General features: G+C 44.8%; 1 protein-coding gene across 16 annotated transcripts in view; it reads right to left on the minus strand.

The window, feature by feature from the left end:
* Window positions 1-25,383, minus strand: part of LOC147458929 (RNA polymerase sigma factor sigF, chloroplastic-like) — an 88,770-nt gene that overhangs the window by 48,565 nt on the left and 14,822 nt on the right. For 15 of the 16 annotated variants that reach the window (XR_015187818.1, XR_015187819.1, XR_015187820.1 and 12 more), the window contains one exon: window positions 2,209-2,301. The exons of the other annotated variant lie outside the window; for it this stretch is intronic. Coding sequence is in view for 5 of the 15 variants with exons in the window: in XM_086510346.1 (XP_086366472.1) it covers window positions 2,209-2,301 (93 nt within the window). In the remaining 10 variants the exon portion in view is untranslated. The remainder of the gene's footprint in view (window positions 1-2,208; window positions 2,302-25,383) is intronic. 16 annotated transcript variants of the gene reach the window in all.

Raw genomic sequence — 25,383 nt, forward strand, 5'->3', positions numbered from 1 at the left:
GTTTGATGGGAGAAGCTATAATACAAAGCCTTTATGGAGGGGGAACCGGCTCCATGTAACTTCTTCAGAAGAGAAAGAGGATGAAGAACATGGAGACATTCTTGTATTGATAGCCAACTACTCAAAACTCAGAATAACAAAGCCTAAGCAGGCATGGCCAATCATAAAGGAAATTAAAGATGAGTATCAAAGCAACGTGCTATTCCAAAGCATGTTCAATGTAAAAGTATGTTTTGTAACATTTTAATAGTCTAATAACTTGTGTGTAGCGGAAAATTAACATAGACATAGTGAGCATTTCATTAAGACTAGATTCTTGATGAGCATAGCAAGAGTGCTTGGATGGAGAGAGCGACAAAAGCATAACACCTAGTTAGATAGGCATAAACAATACTTCAATAAGAGAGAGAAATTAAGCTATTGACAATAGTTGAGGACACGATTTACATGGAGCCGGTCCCCCCTCCAAAAGCCTTTGCATTATAGGTTTCCCCCATCAAGGGAGACATTTTACAATACAATACTTTGTGTTTCTTCAATAACTTGTTGGTGCAATGAAGATGGAAGCTTCAAGCACCAAGCTTACACTTGAAAACACAAGATCAATTCCCTCACGGTCTTAGACCCGAGACCTCACACGCCTTCGAAGATGGTGAGAGCTAGCGGGGTATGAGAGTAGATCGAGAGGAAGAAGGAGTAGTCTTACGAGAAGAAGTATCTCTCCTCACATAATCACTCTTAATAGCTTAGTAATTAGCATGGTAGAGGAGATGAGCATGCATTGGAGCTTGGCTCTTGGTTGGATTTGCATCACAAAGCCAAGAGTTGTTGGTGTAGGCCTCACTTCTCACAAGCTTGGAGTAGATGATAAGCTTTCCATTAAAGCTTGAGAAGGAGATAGTCTTCTTTACTTCACACATGAGATTGTGTGAGTGTGTGTGTGATAAAGCCTTTCAAAAATCAGCCCCCTCTCTCTCTTGGTCGACCCCTCTTGCTATTTGCTCATGCTGGCATCCTATTGGCCCCTGCAAAGCTTAGCCAATGACAATTAAGAAGCATAAGTGATAGCCTTGTGACATGTGTCCTCCTTTTCCCTTTTGTGAGAGCTTTAGGTATTTAAATAACGCAATTAAACTCTCATTGGACCTCTTAGTCTTCTGGCCAATAGGAATCAGACAAGCCATTGGGCTGTTGAATGCTCACTGGACCCCTTGGGAGATTGTCCAATAGTCTTCTAGAGAGCTTAATTTCTATTGGTTCTTTTATTAAGTGTTTTTAAATAAATTAAACTAAATTTACTCTAGCTTAATTCTCATTGGTCCACCTCTATGGCCATCCAATAGGATTTGAGTGTACCTTGGGGCAACTGAGCTAGGAAGCTGACATGTGTCCACTATGCCCTTCGTGTAAAGGAAGCTTGGAAGAGAGTGTGTGTGTGTGTGTTTCTCTCTCATCCCCTACTAATATGGCTCGCCCCCTCCTAGATAGGGATGTGGGAAGACTTTGACTTTTTAGTCTTCCCCATGACCATCCAATCCCCCCACACTTTGGCCATTGGACATTACCTTTGAATTTTGGAACCTTAGCATTTTGAAAGTCTTAATGGGCTGAACCTTAGGGTCTTTGAAGCCCATTGATGCACATTGCTCTTTTGCAGATGGCCCCCCTTTTGGATCCCTACTGTGACCGGTCTGCCAACCTAACCAATATTCTAGTTTTTTCTCCCCTGGTACTTCCCCATATTAAATGATCAGTTTAACATGAGAAAATCATTTAGGAGAATTAGATATTAGTTATTATGACATGTTTACACATGAGAATGATGAAATGAATTAAACTTGAAAAGATGAAGATTGTTAGCTATAACTCTATGATAACCCATTAGGTTAACAATTGCAACATCACCGCTAATAGTGATGTGCCTACACGACCATCAAAGTGCTCAAGATGATAACAGAAAAATGTAGGCACAAGTTGACAAAGAGCAGCAAAAGTATCAAGAAATCTGATATGATCAAAACCATTGGATAAAATCCTTGCATGATGAGAAAGCCACGCGCGGGGCCGGGGGGGACTTAAGAAAACTTGCAGGTCCCTATGGATTGCACCTTTCAAGCAAGATGCCCATTTTCCACACAAGATGCTACCAATTGGCAACGATAGGGCATGTCCGTATAATCTTCCAGAAGGATGGGATAATCGACTTACATCTCTGCATCGCAAAACAAATGAGACCTTTCTCTGTAAAGATCTTCCAGCCATCCAGATACTTTGAAACTTTTGAACAGCAGCTAACATTCTCTGTAAACACAATAGGACAAACATCAGAGTACCCATGCCAAAGTCTGAAACTTTTAAAGACCACATTTCAAAGAGCTCTTTGAAACACACTTGTTTACAACGAGAGCATAGATGAAAGTTTCGTAGAATAGGTCACACCCTATTGTCATTATTCGAAATGTGCTCATATCCTTAATGTTGTTCATGTTGTCTTCTTAAGCCATACAAGGAGCTATTGCCCAAAGAACCATTTCACAAAAATGCTCTAGCAATGGCTATTGGACAAATATATGCCACAGCAAGTAATATCACACACAATTAGGAAGATCAATGGTGGTAATATATGTGCTTGCTTTATATGTCAAGAAATCACCAAATGCACTCAAAAGTGAATGAATGGGGCTTAAAGAAGCAGTAGCCCAAAGAGCCAATGCATGAGGATGATCTGCATGTCGACGGACTGGAAAAACCCTCCAGCCACAGCTAAATGTTCCACACCAGGATAGAAAAGTTCCAGGTTGCCAAGGTACTATGCACAGGCAACACATACTGAAGTCAGCTCATTATTTCTTCCCAGGAATATTGGTTGTTCTAAACTAGCTGAATGCATGCAATTAAAGGAAATTCATTAGTTGTTAAGCTATTCAGCTTGACAAGCTTACAAGTAAATATTTTCCTCAAACAAGGAATCCTGGTTTCTTAATTATTGGAAAGTCATAACTTATATACCTTCATAAGGTTAGAAAAGTCAGAACTTACATACTATTAGGGAGGCACAAACCACAAAGGCTCCAACTTACATACTATAAGGGAGCCACAAAACATAAACGCAAGGCCCACAAGATGGATAAAGAAGAAAGAAAGCTTAGGTGAATTATATGAGAGAAGCTTACTTGCTTACTTGATGGAAACTTTCAAACAAATACTCAACTTTTAGAACAATGATAACAAGGATAAGACAGCACAAAGCTCAACTCAAACTCATACGACAACACAAACAAGAGACGAAAGAGTAAATCTTTTATCCTATTGTAAGCTAAAGACTAAAATGTAAATCTACTACATACCAACTAGACGCAAAACATGACCAAACTAACACAAGGTTCCTATGCTGACTTCAATTCTCATGCACGAAACCTAGTTCTATGTACTCCCTATTCTCATTTAGTTACAAATCTTGAAGACCAACCTCCTTTTAAAAGTGGCATATAAGAGAGAAAAAAAAAGTGCTTAGAATAGTCACCCCAAGGGCCAATAATGCTCACCTTACACTTACCTTAAGGTGGTTTTTTGTCACAAAATGATGAAGTGTTTGTCACAAAGTGATGATGTGGCATGGCCTTAAGGACATAGGCGGGACACAAGGGGGCCTAAACCCTAGCGAAACCAACTTATAGAACCAAGCCGACTGGCCTAGAAGGGGTTTAGACTTGAAAAGCTCACCCACAAAGTTATCACAACTTATGGAACCCAACCGAGGGGCCTAAACCCTTAAAAATAAAGCAAGAACCCAGATTGCATAACCACTTGATGACGTGGCCGGCTGTACGAACACCCACGTTTTGCGGCACGAATCACATTGACATGTGCTAACGTGGCATGCCATGCGGATAGCCCATGGGGCGCTAGCTTTTGGGGCACCATATGCTTTTAGACTTATGCTTTTCATGTAACTGCTTTTTAGCAAGGCCATGGCAAGGCCAAGGGCCTACCAAAGCCTCTTCTCCGGGCACATTAGCTGGGAGCTTGCTAGAGAGAGGACCTACACGAGATGGGGCGCCCATCTTTGGGACCTCCGGGCACGGAACTCCGCCAGGACGTCTCTCTCTCTCTCTCTCTCTCTCTCTCTCTCTCTCTCTCTCTCTCTCTCTCTTCCTTCTTAGTTTTGTTCAGTTGTTTCAGTTTCTCTCGCGTGTGTTGCTTCAGATCTTTGACTTGGAGTATCAGAGCTCACACGATTCTTCTACTACGAAGGATTCGATCCCTTTACTTGCAGCACACATGGATTCAGTCGATGAATCCCGTCAAGAGGAAACTATCGCACCCGATCACTTGGGTGACGAAGAAACCAGGGAGGATTCCAACGGGAGCCGATCCCTTTCCGACGAATCAGGAGAGGAGTATGGTCCACTTCCACCTTGCGCTCGATAGATAATACGGTACTCCAAAGAACCCCAGTACACGAAATTTTTGGCGAAGCATCCACTTGACGAGGTGCACTCTCGATCGCGTGCCGCCATCCACTCGCCTCTCAAGTCGGCTTTGAAGAAAAACCCTACATAGGCAGCATCCAGACATAAAAGTATACTCAAAGGATGAATTTGACGAAGCTGTAGAGTGACAAGTCAGCAAATTAATGAAGACCAAGAAGCAATCACGGAAAAAGAGTCGAGCGACAGACTCTCCCGGCCACATGGATGAGTCTTCAGATGCTTCACATATTTCTGTTGTATGACTATGAAATGGAATTCCTGATTATGATATTGATTTGTTCTTGACTTCTTTTAAGTGCAGGAACTGATAGACGAAATGACTGCAGCATTTTGGTCTGATTGATCTCGAACAGACATGGTTGCAATAGGGGTTAGTCAATCGGACAGCGATGAGGTCCCGATTGGATCTAGATGCGATTGCTAGCTACATTGCCGATAAATCATGGTCTAAGATCCAAATGAATGTTGAACGTCATGTGATGTCCTGTGATGTCGTGTGATGACTGTTGATTGGTACATGTGCTAGATGTGTGTTCCTAGTACGTAGGTGCTAAGAGTCAGTGTCTGCTAAGACAGTTTATGGCATTGTAATCGAAGGCGATTACAATGCTTTCAAGAGGGGGGTATGTCACAAAGTGATGACGTGTCTGCCTCAGAGCATGCAGGAAACCCTAGCCTTGACTGCTGCTGAAAACCCTAATTCTGCAAACCCTAACCCTAAAACTTGCAAACCCTAAAATCTGTCAGAAACCCTAACCCTAGGCAACAGGACCAATTTCCGGATAATGTGCTGGCATGAGGACGTGGCAATACCCGGATTTTGCGGCACTGAAAAAGGCCAGCTCCAAGCGACGCAATTTTGCTTTTTCCTCTACGCATGGGCAAGGAGAAAGAGAGAGAATTGATTTGCTTTATTTGTAAAAAACTCAAGTGAGTTGTGAGGGAACATGCTTTTATTTTTGGAAGCTTTTGGGGCTCTACTTTTGGGCATCCCTTGTAATCTTTAAATAAGTGGTTTAGGGCTCACTCTGCAGAGCATCTGAACGCAGAGTCAGAGAGTGAAACCCTTGTTGGGGTATAAAGCCCAATGTGGTCGCCCAGGTAAGTGGGCGGGCCGCCAGGTATGTACACATATTCTTTTGTAAAAACCTAATAAGAACTCACTATGCTCTACACATTACAGTAGAGCGAGTTCACCATATCGTCGTGCTCTTCTTCTCGCACTCTCTCTCGCGTCGCACTTCCGCTCGTACTCCTTCAACTGGTATCAGAGCTCAGATCGAGGCTCAGGGCAGCACTTGCAGGTAGCCAGAGTCACCTGCTCAGATTGGAGTGAGATTCGACAGGCGAAGACACAGCCCCAAATCCTGTGGGTGAGCCCGAAGGGCTCGGTGTTCTCAGAATTTCATTTTGAGGTCCTCTCGGCCACCGTTCGGCTTCGACAAAGGTCTGCGCAGGCCATTTTCGACTACGTGGTCTCAACGGGTGCAGATCCGACTCTGCAAATTTGGGGTTTTTCGGCCTACGATTGCAAGTGCTGAGGATATCGACACTCCCAGAGTGTTGATTTGTGGCTGTCTACACATCGAAGGACGGCTCACAGTTCTTGGAGGCGTGTCACATACGACACGGGCGCATCTACATAGACTGTAGGCGACATCCACTGGTTCATCAGGTAGCTTGTGTTTGCTGCTTGATATTCCAGATTTCATCCTGACATTGCAGGTACTTCCACATGGGATGTATTGTCAGAGATGATGTATGTCTGTTGAGGGTTTGCTGGCTGTGAGTCACGCAGCAAACAACCGCCGCAGCGGTTACAGCATACAGTGGGAAATTTGTGGATGTATGACTTTGTGGGAAGTCTATGTACTGTCAGATTTACTGCAGCCTTTGTTGAGGGTCGAGTGAGGTTTTATTGAGCTGGGGGATTCTTGAATGTTGAGATCCTTTCGGTGATACAGGTCTTGGAGCGATCCCTCGAGCACCCTTAGATAGGCAGCTAGGATGTATTGACTGTGAGTTAGACAGTTGGGATTGCATCTTTGCTTTACTGCCGTTGAGGCATTGTCACAGTCTATGCTTACAGGACAGTGACAGGACAGTGAGAGACAGTACAGGTGCAGGACAGGTTTACCTGCAGCTTACAGTGTCAGAGAGACAGTGTTTTTGAGCTGTTTTTTTTTTGGTCTGTTTTTTAGTACACCAAAGCCATTTTACAAAAGAGACTCTGCCGAAATTTATGCAGAATCTGAAGCTTTTTTGGTTCATTTGACAGGTTGATATTGGTTCAGAGGTCAGTTTACAGGGGAAACTCTGCCGAATTTTTCCCAGGAAAGTAAACCACTGTGAAGCGTAGCTATGGCTGGATCACAGGACACTGCTCTTTACAATATCAAGAAGCTGGATGGAACCAATTTCCCATCGTGGAAGAAGCAGATTTGGCACGTGTTGGTACAAAAGAAGCAGATAAAACCTATAAAGCTCAAGGGGATAAAACCAGAAGATATGGACGAAGATGAATGGAGCGAAATGGATGAATTGGCACTTTCTACCATTATGCTGACTTTGGCAGAAAGCGTTTACTTCAATGTAGCAGACGAGATTTCGGCTTATCAAGCATGGTTAAAGCTGAGTGATCTTTATGAGAAGCAGAGTGCAACTTCACAGGTATACTGGCTTAAGAAGCTTGTTGACTTGAAGATGAAAGAAGGGACACCTATGTCCAATCATCTGAATGAATTCAACACAATCTACAGTCAGTTGTCAGCTCAAGGTGTCAAGTTTGATGAACCTGTTAGAGCTATGTTCCTGTTGATCACATTGCCGGAAAGTTGGGACACTTTTCGCACAGCTTTGAGTAATTCTGCACCTCCAGATGGTTTGAACATAGCAGGTGTAGAAGGAAGTCTCCTTACTGAAGAAACCAATAGAAAGACAATGGACAAAGGCAAAGGAACAGCCTTAGTTGTCAGGGGAAGGACCAAAGAAAAGTACAAAGGTGAAAAGAGGAATCAGTCTCGTAGCAAGTCCCGCAGTGCTAAAGGCAAGAGTGACATAGAATGCTACCATTGTGGCAAGAAGGGTCACATGAAAAGAGACTGCAGAGAATGGAAAGCAGAAAAAGGCAAAGAGAAAGCTGAAGACCATGGTGAGAAGAACAAGTCCTCAGTGAAGATTCAAGAAATAAATGTGACAAACACTGTTGCAGAGGATGACAGTCTAGTGTCAGGAGACATCTACTTCTTGAAGAATACAATGGACTCAGCTCTTCTTACAGCATCTGATGGAAATGCACTGAGTGACTGGATTATAGACTCAGGAGCATCACTTCATGTGTCTCCAAACAAGGAGTGGTTTACCTCTTATGTGACCACTAAAGATCATGTTCGGCTAGGCAATGGGCAGACATGTGAGATCTTAGGTGTTGGAGATGTTCAATTGAAGTTTCAGAATGGCTCTTCTTTCACGCTGAAGAATGTGAGACATGTTCCCGCAATTACAAAGAGCTTGATCAGCACAGGTTTACTTGATGATGCTGGCTACGTCACCACTTTTGGACAGAACATGTGGAAGATATCCAAGGGTTCTATGACAATAGCACATGGAGTAAAGTCTGGAGGACTTTACATGATTTATGTATCAAATGTCTCTAAAAATGTAATCAATGTAACCGAGCAGCCGAACGTTTCTTTGTGGCATAGCCGGTTAGGACATATGTCCAAGAAGGGAATGGAAATCTTGTCTCGTTCTGGTTATTTGCCTGGCTTTTCATTTAATGATTTTGAATTCTGTGAACATTGTCTGTATGGTAAGCAAACACAGCAGCCACATAAGCATAGAAGCAATAGAAGAGATACACAGTTGGCACTTGTTCATAGTGATTTGTGTGGACCTATGCCTAACCTATCTCTAGGGGGAGCTTCTTACTTTATGACATTTATAGATGATTACTCGAGGAAAGTATGGGTTTACTTTCTCAAGCACAAGGATGAAGCGTTTAGTGTTTTCAAAACGTTTGTGACACTTGTGGAGAATCAGAGTGGCAAGAAGCTTAAATGCTTACGCACTGACAATGGTGAAGAGTATGTTTCAAAGGCCTTTCAGGACTTTTGTGAGTCAAAAGGTATAAAACGTGAACTTACTGCTCCTTACAATCCTCCTCAAAATGGTGTTGCTGAGAGGATGAATAGGACAATACAAGAGAAGGTCAGAAGTATGTTGTCTAATGCACAGCTGCCAAATGGGTTTTGGGCTGAAGCTGTATCAACAGCTGTTCATCTTGTAAATAGATCTCCTAGCAAGGTTTTGCAGAAGGATTCAGTGCCAGAGATGGTATGGTCAGGCAAAATGCCCTCATACAAGCATCTCAGAGTCTTTGGCTGTGAGGCATATACTCACGTTCCAAAGGAATTTAGGAACAAACTTGAGCCAAAGAGTAGAAAGTGCATCTTTCTAGGCTATGGTAATTCTGGTGAGATGGGGTACAGACTTTGGGATCCCGAATCCAGAAAGGTTGTCCGCAGCAATGATGTTCACTTTAATGAATCCAAATATCATTCTAAACCAGAGAGGGTTGAGGAGATTAGAAGAGTTGTCTTCCAAGAAGATGGACCTACACGTGCAAGACAAAATGTCAAGGCTCAAGAGGAGCAAGGATAGGATAGATTGGAACCACAGGTTGTGGCTGAGCCTGAGCCACCTATTGTGCGTAGATCTGGACGTGTCACGCGACCTCCTGATAGGTTTGTTCCATCTATGAACTATGTCATGTTGACTGATTGCAATGAGCCTTCATGTTACAAGGAAGCAGTGCAAATGAAGGACTCCGGGAATTGGCAATTGGCCATGCAGTCAGAGATGACAGCTCTGCATAAAAACCAGACATGGAAGCTAGTTAAATTACCACGGGGCAAAAAGGCTCTACCTTGTAAATGGGTTTACAGGTATAAGATCACCGCTCATGATAGTCAGCCAAAGTACAAAGCAAGGCTTGTTGCCAAGGGCTTTAAGCAAGAACAAGGCATTGACTTTGATGAAGTCTTCTCTCCGGTGGTCAAGATGACTACATTGAGATGTTTTCTTGCATTGGTTGCCATATTAGATTTGGTGTTGCACCAAATGGATGTCAAGACAGCGTTCTTGCATGGTGATTTAGATGTGGAAATTTACATGTAGCAGCCAGAAGGGTTTGTTGAGAAAGGCAAGGAAGATTGGGTATGCCAGTTGTTAAAAGCATAGTTACATGGGACGGCGGGTCGGGGTCAGGAACGGGGTCGGGACGGCAAAAGTCAGGAAACGGGGACGGGGGTCGGAACGGCAAAAAAAAAAAGAGAGTTTTTTGGGCATTTTTTGACCTACACACATGCCACACACATAGAGCATCACTTTGACCATAAATTTACACTAAATAGACCAAAGAACACGAGTCATATAGGCTGAAATGTGCTAATAAAACATCGATGATCGATGGATACAAAATGAGAAGTGCATGCCACAAGGGCTCAAGAGTCAAAAAGCCTAAAAGACTTAGGACAAGCCTGAGGCCTCAAGGATAACAAAAAGTACAAAGGGCTATGTAGTAGGTAGAGTCGTAGACTCAAGAGTCTAGACTCGAGAGTCGAGTGATCAATGATCATCAAACTCAAGAAGTGCTCGCCTGCTGAATCTCCACATCGTCGTCGTAGTCAAGGTCGTCAGCAACGTATGAGGGCTCCGGCTCGGGAGGCTCGCATTGAGGCTCGAAATCCTCCTCTAGCTCCTCCAAAAGAGTATCGGCCATAGATGGATTCTCTTGTGCCATCTCCCACTCAGTGAAAGGATCTGCCTTGTGTGTGATGCTCTTGGCAAGCATGCGCAAGTTAGCGCTCACAAACACCAAATCATTGGCCCTCTGAACGCCAAGGCGATTCCTCTTCTTAGAGGCAATGTGGCTGTACACACTCCATAGTTGCTCCAAGCAACTAGTGGTACATGCTTGGCTAAGGACACGAACAGCCAAGCGCTGCAAATGTGGGCCATCTCCTCCATAGTCCTCCCACCACAAAACCGAGCCAATCTTGTTGCGATCAAGCTGTGCATCTACACATCCATAGGAGCCCTTCTTTTGCCTGTAGTTGAGTAGCTCGTCTCTAATCTTGCGCCTAATGTCACTACTAGGCTCAAGGCGCTCCAATGCAAGCCGCCATCCTTTGCTCACCTCCTTGTCGGTCTCTTGACGCCTTCCTTGAAACTCAGGGTCAAGCACATAAGCTGCCGCATGAAGTGGAGAGTAGTATCCATTCCACCTCGACTCACACAAGCCATGAATCTCCGCATACTGAACAGGGTCAGGCACAAGCTTCTCAAGTGCCTCTATCATCCGATCCATGGCTTCGTAGACTTTGCCAATGCATGGCTGCAAGCCATCCACCACTCGAAGTAGGTGTAGAATAGGCTTGACCATGGCGTCAAGAGTCTTCACCTCCTCCCACCAAGCGGCGTCGTCGGCCCATTCTCGGCATTTCAATCCTACTGCTGATGTAGACTCCGGCATGGCCTAGAACTCATCACTGAGAAAGAGGCCCCTTAAGGCTCCGCCACATGTAGACAAGCGGCCTAGCATAAGCCAATTGAATGCAAATCTTGTCTCTGAATATTTGAGCAAAGACAACTGGCTCCTCTTTGAGAATTCATGGCGCACTTTTTGATGGTTGAGCACAAAGGAGACAATTCGAGAGGCGTCACCAATGGTGGGTGAAATCCATGACAAGTTCCCTATGTCCTTGAGGAGATTATTGAGGCAATGCGCCATGCAAAATGTGACATGGATGCTGGGATACATGCCCTCAATGATAGCTCCGGCTGCCCTATTTGACGCCTCTCCATCTGCAACCATACAAAGGACATTCTCCGGGCCGGTGATCTCTATGGTGCTTGTCCACTCCGCAGCAAGCATCTCGGCGGCCTTGCCACTATCGGATGCATCATGTGACTCCACAAAGTACATCTCCCCCCGAGAGTAGGCCACCACCCCGTGGATGGACCGCTTGCGGGTGTCGCTCCATCCATCTACAAGAAGAGAGACGCCATTGGTCTCCCACAAATCCTTTGTTGCTTGGGCCGCTTGCTCCACGGCAAGCTTCTCTTTGTCAAGAAGGGTGGTGCGAAGCCTCTCCGATGAAGGTGGCACATAAGAGGAGCCATATTCCCCTATTTTCGTAACCATGGTTCGAAAGTATGGAGACCTATCCACACAAAATAGAGCATGTTGCGTTAGTATGGAGAGTCGAGAAATTATAACCCATTATGAATACAAAATGGAAGATTGCAATGTGCATATGCCAAGGGAAACTCACCGCGAAGCATGGAAGGCAATGTGGTCGTGGAAGAAGAATCGGGCAACCGACCTATCTACCTCTTCCTTCAATTTAGGATTCCAATTTTCGTTGAGAGTGGTTTGGCGATGCGGAAGGGAAGAGGACGGTGTAGATCCATGGCTCTTGAAGGTTCGAGAGATGTCGTCAAGGTTGGCTTCCCTTTGCTCTCGCGGTGTCGCCGTGGCGGAGGGATCAACGGCAACAAAACGGCCCCTCTTGGCCGCTTCCGCAACCTCATACACCGTGAGTTTCTCAAGAAGATGCAACCTCTTCTCGGGAGCTACATGAGGGCAAAACTTCACCTCGTGACCGGGTTCATGAAGAAGATGGGCTCGCACTTTGTTTGAACCACCCGATCTCTTGTATGGACATAGCTTGCACGTCCATGGTCTTGCACCGCCACCTTTGCCACGCGAGCTAAAGTCGACTTCATCCCACCACGACCACGTTTGCACGGCGGGCCTCCTTCGAGAAGAAGGAGCTTGAGAAGTGGAGTTGGCTTGAGATGACATGATGGTGGAGAGACTCGAGAGAGTAGAGCTTAGAAGTTAGAAGGGTTAGAGGAGAGCTTGTGTAGAGAGAGAGTAAAGGAGAGCTTCAAAGTGGGTAGAAGAGGAAGAGGAGAGCTTCAAAGTTCAAACTTGAGCCTTGAGCTTGAGGGAAATGGAATGAACTTGAGCCTTGAGCTTGAGGGAAATGGAATGAGCATTGAGCATTGAGACTATGAGTATTAAGAGGCCCAAGGGAGCCTTTTATAGCCTCCCAAGGGCCAAGGCTTAAAAAATATGGCAGTTGGGGCTGCACAGAGCCGTTGCAAACGGTCAAAAACGGTTACTTTTTTGAATCCGACCCCGGCCGACCCCTGACGTCCCCGTCCGGTCCGTCCGACCCCGGTCCGGCCCCGGCCGTCCCCCCTGCGACCCGCCCGTCCGGCCCGTTTTCCGTCCGTCCCTCGGCGTTCCCAGCCGTTCCCGGCCCGGTTACGGCCGTTCCCCGGCCCTAGGGCCCGTCCCCCCCGTCCCCTGTAACTATGGTTAAAAGAGTCTTTATGGCTTAAAACAATCACCGAGGGCATGGTACCATAAATTCCACAAGTTTATGCTTTCTCAAGGCTACAAACGTAGTGAGTTCGATCACTGTCTATATACAAAGAAGGCTAAGGATGGTAGTTGGCTGATCCTTATTTTGTATGTGGATGACATGTTGATTGCTGGCAAGCACTTGGAAGAGATTTCAGCTTTGAAGTCAAAGATGGCAAAATCGTTTGACATGAAAGACATGGGTGAGGCAAGTCATATACTTGGTATGCGCATTGAGAGAGACAGATCAAAGAAGTTGATTTGGTTATCTCAAACAGAGGATATTGACAAGGTTTTGCAACGTTTCAATATGAAGAAGGGAAAGGCATTGAGTGTTCCATTGCCACCATATGTGAAACTTAGCAAACAAAATTGTCCTGTGTCTGAGGAAGAACAGGCTGAAATGGATAAGATTCCATATGCGTCTGCAGTGGGTAGTTTGATGTATGCAATGATTGCTACTCGCCCACACATTGCATTTGCAGTGGGAGTAGTAAGTCGATACATGTCAAACCCAGGCAAGAAACATTGGGAGGCAGTGAAAGGAATATTGAGATACTTGAAAGCTACAAAGAGTATGCGTATATGCTATGGGAGTCAGGAGCTAAGTGTAAAGGGTTTTACAGACTCAGATTATGCAGGTGACTTAGACAACCGAAGGTCTACGTCAGGGTATGTCTTTACATTGGCTGGTGGAGCAGTATCATAGCGTTCTAGATTACAAGATTGTGTTACTCAGTCTACTACAGAGGCTGAATATGTTGCAGCATCAGAGGCATGCAAAGAATCAATTTGGCTTAATCGACTAGTAACAGATTTGGGAATCAAAGAAGAGATGCCTGTGTTATATTGTGATAGTCAAAGTGCTATACAATTGGCTCGCAATCCAGTTTATCACTCAAAGACAAAGGTGGATGTGAAGTATCATTTCATCAGGGAAATGCTCGAGGATAAGCAACTTCAGCTTGTCAAAGTTCACACCACAGAAAATCCTGCTGATCTACTTACAAAAGGACTTCCCTTAGAGAGCTTTGTGCATTTTCGCAAGCAGTTAGGTGTAGGGTAGTACATCACTTCTCTACATCTCTTGTATATTAGCTTGTATAGTAGCTTCTCTCACACTTTAAGTACCACATTGGACTTTAAGTGGGAGGTTGTTGGGGTATAAAGCCCAATGTGGTCGCCCAGGTAAGTGGGCGGGCCGCCAGGTATGTACACATATTCTTTTGTAAAAACCTAATAAGAACTCACTATGCTCTACACATTACAGTAGAGCGAGTTCACCATATCGTCGTGCTCTTCTTCTCGCACTCTCTCTCGCGTCGCACTTCCGCTCGTACTCCTTCAACCCTAACCCCTCTCTTGTACTTTGATCATTGATTAATACATAAAGAAATACCGAAAGGGGCGCCAGTCTTTGGGGCCAATATCTCTAGGCACGGAACTCCGTCGGGACAGTGCAAATCTATTGTGATCTGTGAATTGTTTTGAAGTGGTTATTTGGTGCTGTCGTGATTGATTCTTGACTTGGAGTGTCCAAGTCTGTTAACAGGAGCCCTGCCCACGTAGATAAAGGTTTACAAGGGATGCTAAAAACAGAGCCCCAAAAGCTTCAAAATCAAAAGCTCTTTTAAAAATAAAGCAATTTCTCAAAAGCTGCCAAAAATTTACGTAGACTTTTAGTTGCTTTTCCCCAACGCACAACGCAAATTCCGTACAGCATGCCAACGCTTTTTGCACCGTGAAATGCAAAGGTCCGTACGCTGCTCCCACGTTAGCACTGCCAACGTGTTCTACCGTGGAATTTTCGGAAGCCGGAAGCCACGTGGCACTGCCAGCCGGGACAGGTGTGTGTGTGTACAATGGGGCAGCCACGTCACCAGTTTGGGACATTTTTCCACACCTTTCAAGGTGGTATCAATGCCGCGGTGACCCCGTAAATGGTGGACACTGGCATTCGGTTAGAACCTTTTCCCTCGACAGCTATGTAACACACATCGTTTTCTTCATCAAGCAGCCATCCCGAATGCAATATCCCGCTACTACCTCCCCATTCTGTATTCGATTGAATACATCTGAAAAATCTGGATCTGTGGCATACTGATCGACCATGTCCTCAAAGCTTCTATGATGAATCGCGGAAATAGCCAAGACTAATGGCTTTCGGGACAAAGCATCTGCCACCAAGTTCTTTTGTCCCTGCACATAGACAATCTGGAAGTGAAACTGTTACAAGATGTTAGCCCACCGCATCTACTTTTCCGATAGCTGCTTCTGTGACAAGAAGTAGCGTAAACTGTCATGATCAGTGAAGACCATAAAATCAGCTCCGAGTAGGTAATGTCGCCACTGAGTAAGACCATGGATAACCGCCAAAAGCTCTTTCTCATAAATCTGTGCTGTCAATTTCGGCCTTGAAAACAATCGGCTCTCATAGGCAATGACATGGCCTTCTTGCATTAAGACCGCACCCAGACTACGACCACAAGCATCACAATATACTTCGAATGACTTTTGCAAATCCGGCAAAGTCAAAACTGGTCCTGTAGTCAATTTCTCTTTCAAAGTCTGAAAGGCAGTCACCTCTATGGGTCCCCACGAGAAAGGGACTCCTTTCTGTGTCAAGATATGCAAAGGGGAAGCAACCTCTGCAAACTTTCTATTGAACCGTCGGTAGTATGAACATAAGCCCAAGAAGCTTTTAACTTCATGGACATCCTTCAAATCGGGCCAATCACGTATAGTCTCAATCTTGGTCGGGTCCATCTACACTCCTGCTGCTGAGACGATGTGTCCCAAAAAGTGTATCTCTGATAAGAAAAATTCACTCTTCTTTGCATTAACCACCAACTTGTGATCTCGCAATGCCTGATAGACCTGTTCTCTATGCTCTGCCTCATCCTTGGAGAAGACAATAATGTCATCAAAGAAAGTGCCAACAAGAGATATGTACTCTCTAAAAATCATGTCCATCATTCGGTTAAAGGTCGTTGGAGCATTGGTAAGGCCAAAAGGCATCACCAAAAATTTGAATAAACCGAAGGTTGTCAGAAAAGCTGTCTTATAGACATTTCCCGGCACGATTCGAATTTGATGATATCCGCTCTTCAAATCGATCCTGCTGAAACAAGAGGATCCTTATAGTCGGTCAAGAATATTATCGATCATAGGAATCGGAAATCTGTTCTTGATGGTGATTTTGTTGAGAGCTCTATAGTCAATGCACATTCTCCAAGATCCGTCTTTCTTCAAAACCAACAACACCGGAGAGCAGTCAGGTGAAGTACTTGGCTGGATAAGACCCTTTTCCAAGAGATCTTTCACTTGGTTCATAATCTCTTCATTCTGGGCTCAGCTCACACGGTAAGGTGGCCGGTTTGGTGGTGTGCTTCCAGATATCAGATCAATGGTATGATCCTTAGGACGAGTTGGTGGCATCTCACCTGGCAGGCCCTTAGAAAAGCAATCGGCATGAGTGTGGAGAAAATCTTGGCGTTCTTTATCAAGTTCATACATATTTGTCCTATGATCATCATTCAACTCTTTCAAAAAGATCAAGTAAACAAACAGATTGGATTTCATTGATTTCGAAACGGCCGAAGCTGATACAACAAGGACAGACTCGCCCTTAAGTTTCACATCAAGTACAATGGTTCGGCCCGTAGTCAAATTCGCTTTCTTCGCCCGATAATTGACCACGGGATTGTTCTTATGGTACCAAGGGACTACCAAGAGTACATCACAACCTTCCAAGGGCATTATGTAGAAGTCCTCGTGCCCCAAATTGTCACAAACTGATGACGTGGCGCCTTGATGATGTGGCTGCCCTATATGGACAGCTTTTTGGGACTTGCTTTATTTTTTCAAGCAAGAGAGAGAAAGAGCCTTTGCTTTATTTGGGCTTTTGATTTTCAGCTTTTGGGGCTCTGCTTTTGGCATTCCATGTACTCTTTAAATATGTGGGTAGGCCACTCACAACTCAAAGCATCTGGACGCAGAGTCTGAGTGTGAGCGCCTGCCCGCACTTTTGTACTTGGAACTCAGATTAATATAAAAAGAAATACGGAAAGGGGCGCCAGTCTTTGGGGGCCAATATCTCTAGGCACAGAACTCCGCCGGGCCAGTGTCGAATCAATTGTGAACTGTGAACTGTTTTGAAGTATTTGATTGTGCTGTCGTGGTAGATTCCCGACTTAGAGTGTCCAAGTCTGTTACAATGGTATCAGAGCACGGCCGATCTCTCTTCTACGGGAAATCCGATCCCACTTTTTTTCCTGCGGCACCTATGGCTTCAGGCAAGGATGAGTCGACTCCCTCTTCATCCGGAGATGCAGGAAGGGATCACGACGAAGATTCATGTGAGGAGTATGGCCCGCCTTGGCCTACTCAGGCGGAGCGTCGAGAGATGGAACCTCAACGATTGATCGGTGACGCAACAAAGATGATGCTTAAATTTGCCAAGGACCCGAAAATGGCAAAATATATGAGCAAGACCTCTCTGGAGGAGGTGCACACACAGTGGCAGAAAACCACAACACCACACCCAAAACCCGCTCTTAAGAACCTCCTACTCCCAAGAAGTAACAATGAAGGAATTAGAAGACGTGGTGGATGCACGACTTGCTCAGCTTTTTGACGGGCAAAACAAAGCTGAAAAGCACGGCAAAAAGCAGAAGAAAGGCACTAACTTCCCGGGCTATTTGGGTCGTCAGACGACTTTTGAAAAGGCAAAGAAACAGAAGAAGCATGTTCGATTCGAAGGAGTACCCAGTTCTTCTTCTTCTTCTTCGCCTTCTGACAGTTCTTTAGCTCATCTGACTCGAGCGAAGAAGATAGAAAAGGCAAAAAGCGAAGCAAGAAGCAACGCTTCGGAAAGGGCAAGAAAAAGACAAAGAAGTCTAAATCTCGCCCCGTGAGTGACAGTTCTACGAAGGACTCATCTACAGACAGTTCAGACTCTGATGAGAGCAACTTTTATGCGAAGAAGAAGAATTTTTACAAAGCCACCCAGTATGACTTCCTTGAAGACAAAAGCAAGAAAGTTCAAGAGTCACGTTTTCGGGATATAGAGATGCTTCAAAGGCTTTGTCTTTTGTACAGCAGTTTGACATCGCTTTCGCGGGAGGACGTTACTCAGAGCACTCTAAGATTCGGAGAGCTGCCTCTTACTTTAAGGGGAATGCTCGAGAACTTGGTGGTCCACCCTTCTATTAAGCAAGACTGCACCATTTAAATGGCTGAAATTCAAGAGGCTTTTTTTCTTCTTGGTCGACTCGAGAGTATGAACGTGATATCCGAATTGCTTGGAACCATCTTCGAATGACCAAGAAAGATACAGTGGACACTTATTGCGAGAGATATGGAGGTCTTTTCTACCCGCCTCTTCATTTAAGAAGATCTCGTTCAAGGAGCAGATTGAGCGGTTTACCTTGGGTCTTCCTACAGAGATCCGAGATCACTCCTTGGAAAAGAAGTCAGCTTCTATTCAGGAGTTGATGAGTCATGCGAAACGGGGTTACTCTGGCAGTCTGACTAACCCCACCGATGAGATCATGACACAAAGAGCTAAACAGACTTCGACAAATGAAAGTAGAAAGAGAAAGAGCAACTCAGAAAAGAAAGATGCACGACCCAAGCTTACTCCTCAAGAGCGGGCTCGCTTCATCAGGGAGGGGAAGTGCTTTGGATGCGGGGAAACTAGACATATCTCCGCGAAGTGCCCTAAAAAGGCACAAAAAGAACAGATCGGCAAGGACGACGAAAGGCCTGAGAGTTCGACAGCAGCTGAGGAACGTGGAAGAAAAGGCAGATAAAAAGCAGAATTGTTACCACATTGCGTGGGGCTTGAACCGAATCAAATGAATGAAAGTACAAACTTTGCCGCTTTTGGGGCAAGGTGAAAGATCAGGAAGCTCTTTCAAAGGAGCCAAGGCTAACTTCTTTTCACTTAGAATTGGCGGCACGATTTGGAATTACGCCTGATAGGCTGAGGCCACAGGTGGAGGTAGTTCGAGTGGCACCCGGACGGGATGTTGCCATTACACCGAGCATTGGCAAACTTTGTTTGCAATGAGAGGGGGGTTTAGGGCACGAGAAGTTTTACGTATTTGCCTTGCAAGGTTGTGACGTTCTACTTGAAATCCCTTGGTACCACAACAACAACGCCGTGGTTGACTACTGGGCCGAGAAAGCGACTTAGGCTAATGAAGGGCGCAGAGATCGTACTTGATGAACTTCAGCTTCTTTACTCACTTTTTTTTTGGGAGAGAACTAAACGATGGATGAAGGTCGAATATGTTTTGACATGAACAAAAGAACGCCAAGATTTTCTCCACTCTCATGCCGATTGCTTCTCAGAGGGCCTGCCAGGCGAGTTACCACCTGCTCGTCCTAAAGATCATACCATTGATCTGATACCTGGAAGCACACCATCGAACCGGCCACCTTACCGTATGAGCCGAGCATAGAACGAAGAGATTATGAACCAAGTGAAAGACCTCCTAGAAAAGGGTCTTGTCCAGCCAAGTACTTCACCGTATTGCTCTCCAGTGTTGTTGATTTTGAAGAAAGACGGATCTTGGAGAATGTGCATCGATTATAGAGCTCTCAACAAAATCACCATCAAGAACAGATTTCCAATTCCTAGGATCGATGATATACTCGACAGATTACAAGGATCCTCGTGTTTTAGCAGGATTGATTTGAAGAGTGAATATCATCATATCAGAATCACACCGGGGATGTCTATAAGGCAGCCTTTCAGACGACTTTTAGGTTATTTGAGTTTTTTGGTGACGCCTTTTGGCTTAACCAATGCTCCGGCAACATTTAACCGGATGATGGACAGGATTTTTCAAGAGTACAGGCTATTTGCTGGCACTTTCTTTGACGACATCATTGTTTTCTCCAAGAATGAGGCAGAACATAAAGATCATCTACTTCAGGTCTTTCAAGCATTACGAGATCACAAGTTAGTGATTAATGCAGAATCGCACCGGGGATGTCTATAAGGCAGCCTTTCAGACGACTTTTAGGTTATTTGAGTTTTTTGGTGACGCCTTTTGGCTTAACCAATGCTCCGGCAACATTTAACCGGATGATGGACAGGATTTTTCAAGAGTACAGGCTATTTGTTGGGACTTTCTTTGACGACATTATTGTTTTCTCCAAGAATGAGGCAGAACATAGAGATCATCTACTTCAGGTCTTTCAAGCATTACGAGATCACAAGTTAGTGATTAATGCGAAGAAAAGTGATTTTTTCCTACCAGAGATGCACTTTTTGGGACATTGTGTCAGCACCAGGAGTGCAAATGGATGGCCAAGATAGAAACTATCCGTGATTGGCCCGATTTGAAGAATGTCCATGAAGTTAGAAGCTTCTTGGGACTGTGTTCGTACTACAGGCGGTTCATTCAAAAGTTTGCAGAAGTTGCTTCCCCTTCCCATATCTTGACAAAGAAAGGAGTCCCTTTCTAGTGGGGACCCACAGAAGTGACTACCTTTCAGGAATTGAAACAGAATTTGACTACAAGACCAGTTTTTTACTTTGCCGGATTTGCAGAAGTCATTTGAAGTATATTGTGATACTTGTGGTCGTAGTCTGGATGCGGTCTTAATGCAAAAAGACCAATGTCATTGCCTATGAAAGCCGATTGTTTTCAAGGCCGAAATTGACAGTATAGATATGTGAGAAAGAGCTTTTGGTGGCTAGCCAAGCTCTTATTCAGTGGCGACATTACCTACTCGGAGCCGATTTTACGGTTTTTCACAGATGATGGGAGTTTACGCTATTTCTTGTCATGGAAGCAGCTATCAGAAAAGCAAATGCGGTGGGCAAACATCTTGTCACACTTTACTTCCGGATTGTCCATGTGCAGGGACAAAAGAATTTGGTGGCAAAAAATATCTGTCTCGAAAGCCATTAATTCTGGCTATTTCCGCGATACATCATAGGAACTTCGAGGATATGGTCGATCAGTACGCCAAAGAACAGATTTTGCAGATGTATTCAGTTTAATACAAAAAAGGGGAGATAGTAGCGGACTATTCCATTGGGGATGGCTACTTGATGAAGAAAACCATGTTGTGCATTACACAACCATTGAGGGAAAAGGTTCTAACCGAATGCCACTGTCCGCCTTTTTACGGGTCACCGCGGCATTGCTACCACCTTGAAAGGGGTAGAGAGATACTTTTTTTTTGGCCGAGATTCAAGAAGGATGTGGACGAGTTTGTGCGCAGTTGCTTGATATGCTAGAAGGTCAAGTTTGACAGGCATAAAGCACAGGGATTGTTACAGCCTTTGCCCATACCCACCCGCCCCTGGGAAAGTATTACAATGGATTTCATCTCCCAAGAGCACAGCGTGGGCACGATTGGTTACTGCCCAGGTCTTCAGATTACATGGCATGCCTAAGACGATTGTCTCCCACAGGGACCCCACGTTCACGAGTTTGTTTCGGACGGCTATTTGGGAGAACATAGGCACGCGGTTGCAGTTCTCGTCATCGTTCCACCCGCAGACTGAGCAATCAGAGATTGCTAATTCAATGGTGCTAGCTTTGTTGAAGCCTTCTTGGTTGGATCAGAAGACTACTTGGGAAAGGTTTTTACCTTTGATGGAATATGCCTACCGAAACATGTTTGACTCTTTGATGGAGAAGATGCCATTTGAGATTTTTGAATTTGCTACAAAGGTTCTACCCTTCCTTAGCGCAAAAGTTAAGATTTTTCTTTGAAGCCAACCAGTTCACGAGGGACTTGGCCTGGAAGGCTTTGCAGAAATTTCAAGAAAGACAGAAAAAGGCAGCGGATCGCCATCATCGCGATTTGAAATTGAAGGAGGATGATTTGGTGCTCTTACATTATGGTAAGGCACGCTCGAGAAAGAAAAAAAAAAGGGAAAGGAGCGGCTTCTTTGAAAGCTTAGCATGAGATAGTGTGGACCTTTCCAAATTTTCCGAAAAGATAAATGATGTCTCCTTTGGACTGAAGCTGCCGGAATACTTGGAGGATTCACAATGTTTTTCATGTGAGTCTCTTGAAGCCTTTTGAAGGCAATGTTCCTGTTGATGAACAACCCGAAATGGACGAAAACGAGCAGATACTCGTTCCAGAACAAACACGGGCACAGAAAGAAAGAAAGAAGGTAAAGCGAACTGACGGTTCTTGGATTAATTCAAGACCTACTTCGCATTGGATGTGAAGCGAATGGAGGAGGAAGACCTAGCAGATATTCCTCGGAATGAGAATCTTTACCTTGAAGCTTTTGGTTTAGCATAGTCTACTCCAAATGGAACCCAGAATTCAGCTTGGCTGGAGATCTGGTGCAGTGGGTTTGCACAAGAGGGGAGTTACTCCGCTCCTTTGTCAACAGATGCCTCGAACTTTTTGAATACTAGAGTCACTGATGTCTCTTTGGGCTTCAGGGATACTGAGAGCTGATAGTATTCTGTTGGATGACTTTATGAAATGGAATTCCGGAATATGAAACTGATTTGTTCTTGACTTGTTTTTAAGTGCAGGAATTGATAGACAAAATGACTGCAGCATTTTGGTCTAAATGATCTTGAATAGACATGGTTGCAATAGGAGTTAGACAATCGGCCATCTATGAGGTCCTGAGTGGATCTAGATGCGATTGCTAACTGCATTGCCGATAAATCATGGTCTAAGATCCGAATGAATGTTGAATGTGATTTGTCATGTGATGTACTGTGATGTCTAGTGATGTCCTGTGATGTGACTGTCGATTGGTACATGTGCTAGATGTGTGTTCCTAGTGCGTAGGTACTAATAGTCAATGTCTGCTAAGACTGTTTATGGCTTTTGTCTCTTTTGCAAGCGTAATCGAGGGCGATTACAATGTTTTTAAGAGGGGGTATGTCACAAACTGATGACGTGGCGCCCTGATGATGTGACTGCCCTATGGGAACCTCGGAGAGCAAAATGCTGACATGTGACTGTCTCGGAAAATGCGGAGGACTTGCCACGTGGCAGCAGTACGGACGTCCGTGATTCCCGGCGCTTTTTGCGGGCTGATGCAGCGGCAAATTTTGGCATGCTTTTTGGCTACGCATGTTGGTAGAAAGAGAGAGCTTTTCTGCTTTATTTTTAAAAGCTAATTATGGACAGCTTTTTTGGACTTGCTTTATTTTTACAAGCAAGAGAGAGAAAGAGCCTTTGCTTTATTTGGGCTTTTGATTTTCAGCTTCTAGGGCTCTGCTTTTGGCATCACTTGTACTCTTTAAATATGTGGGTAGGCCACTCACAACTCAGAGCATCTGGACACAGAGTCTGAGTGTGAGCGACTGCCCGCACTCTTGTACTTGGAACTCAGATTAATATAAAAAGAAATACCGAAAGGAGCGCCAGTCTTTGGGGCCAATATCTCTAGGCACGGAACTCCGCCGGGCCAGTGTCGAATCAATTGTGAACTGTTTTGAAGTATTTATTTGTGTTGTCATGGTAGATTCCCGACTTGGAGTGTCCAAGTTTGTTACACAAATACCCCTGACAATGCAACCGAAGTTTGCCAATGACAGGTGTAATGGCCACGTCCATGCCGGGTGCCGCTAGAACTACCTCTGCTTGTCGTCCCATCCGATCGGCTGTAATCTCGAGCCGCGCGCTACCAATTCAGGTGAAATGAAATTGGCCTTGGCTCCTCCATCAAAGAAAATCAAGACTTCTTCATCTTTCTCTTTACCCCAAGCTCGGCAAAGTTCTATAGTTTCATCAATCGTGCTTGGGTCAGTACCCATGCAATCCGGAAAGGAGCGCCAGTCTTTGGGGCCAATATCTCTAGGCACGGAACTCTGCCGGGCCAATGTCGAATCAATTGTGAACTGTTTTGAAGTATTTATTTGTGTTGTCGTGGTAGATTCCCGACTTGGAGTGTCCAAGTTTGTTACACAAATACCCCTGACAATGCAACCGAAGTTTGCCAATGACAGGTGTAATGGCCACGTCCATGCCGGGTGCCGCTAGAACTACCTCTGCTTGTCGTCCCATCCGATCGGCTGTAATCTCGAGCCGCGCGCTACCAATTCAGGTGAAATGAAATTGGCCTTGGCTCCTCCATCAAAGAAAATCAGGACTTCTTCATCTTTCTCTTTACCCCAAGCTCGGCAAAGTTCTATAGTTTCATCAATCGTGCTTGGGTCAGTACCCATGCAATCCGGAACCAGTCCTGCTTTCATCTTGTCCACGTTCCTCAGCTGCTTTCGAACTCTCTGGCCTTTCTTCATCTTGTTCTTTCTGTGCCTTTTTAGGGCACTTCGCGGAGATGTGCCCATGTTCCACGCATCCAAAACACTTCCCCTCTTTGATGTAACTGGCCCTCTCCCGAAGAGTGAGCTGGGGTCGTGAATCATTATCATTCTTTCTCTTCTTCTTTCTACTTTCACTATTAGAAGTCTGTTTGGTTCTCTGAGTCATGATCTCATCTGTAAGGTAAGTCAGGTTGACTGAATGTATGGCAAAACCCTGTTTCGCATGGCCCATCAGTTCTTGAATAGAATCTGACTTTTGTTCTAAGCAGTGATCTCGGATCTCTGTAGGAAGCCCGCAGCAAAACCGCTCAATTTGTTCTTTAAACAAGATCTTCTTAAATGAAGAGGCTGGTAGAAAAGAGCTCCAAAATCTCTCGCAATATGCATCCAAAGAATCTCCCTTGGTCATCCAAAGATGATTCCAAGCAGTTTGTAATCTCGTTCGTACTCCCGAGTCAGCCAAGAAGAAAATAAAAAGCCTTTTGAATTCCAACCATTTAACCAGAGCTTCCTTGTTCAGTAGAAGAGTGGACCACCATGTTCGAGCATGTAAGGTGCAGCGGAAGTGAATGTTGAACTTTGTTCAAGATGAGTGCTCCGAACTGTGCTCAAGGTTCCTTTTACTTACGGAAGAGAGAGCCTTCCGTTTCTTTAGTGAGAGTGCAAATGATCACAAACAAGGTGAATGACACTGTGAATGAAGGTACTGAGACTGAGAGATAGAGAGAGAAGAATACGACACCAGAACTGTTGTCAAACCCTCCTCCAAGGGCCCCTCTCTCGATGGCGAGAGAAGTCTATGCTATTGATTGCACAAATCTGGTACAAGAAGCTGATGCAAGTTCTTGACGCTACGATGCAATGAGGTTCTAAGTCGGTGACGAGGGTGGCGACAACGAGGACGATGACTACCTGAAAACGCTGGTTTCAGGGGCTGAAAAGTTAAAACGCTGGTTTTGTCTGCTGGAAATGCTAAACAGCAGGGCTGAAAATCAAAATTTCAATAGGCTGAAAACGCTGCTATACTAAGGCTGAAAGACGCGATTTCAGTAGGCAGAAAACACTGGTATATTGAGGTTGAAAAATGAGATTTCTGTAGGCTGAAAATCCACTAAGTGACTGCCAATTTCCTTATATATTAACTTAGCAAAATTGCCCTACCCAATTTCCCAACAAA

The sequence above is a fragment of the Adiantum capillus-veneris genome, chromosome 4 (assembly GCF_014529385.1).
Source record: "Adiantum capillus-veneris isolate H3 chromosome 4, ASM1452938v2, whole genome shotgun sequence".
Lineage (NCBI taxonomy): Eukaryota > Viridiplantae > Streptophyta > Polypodiopsida > Polypodiales > Pteridaceae > Adiantum > Adiantum capillus-veneris.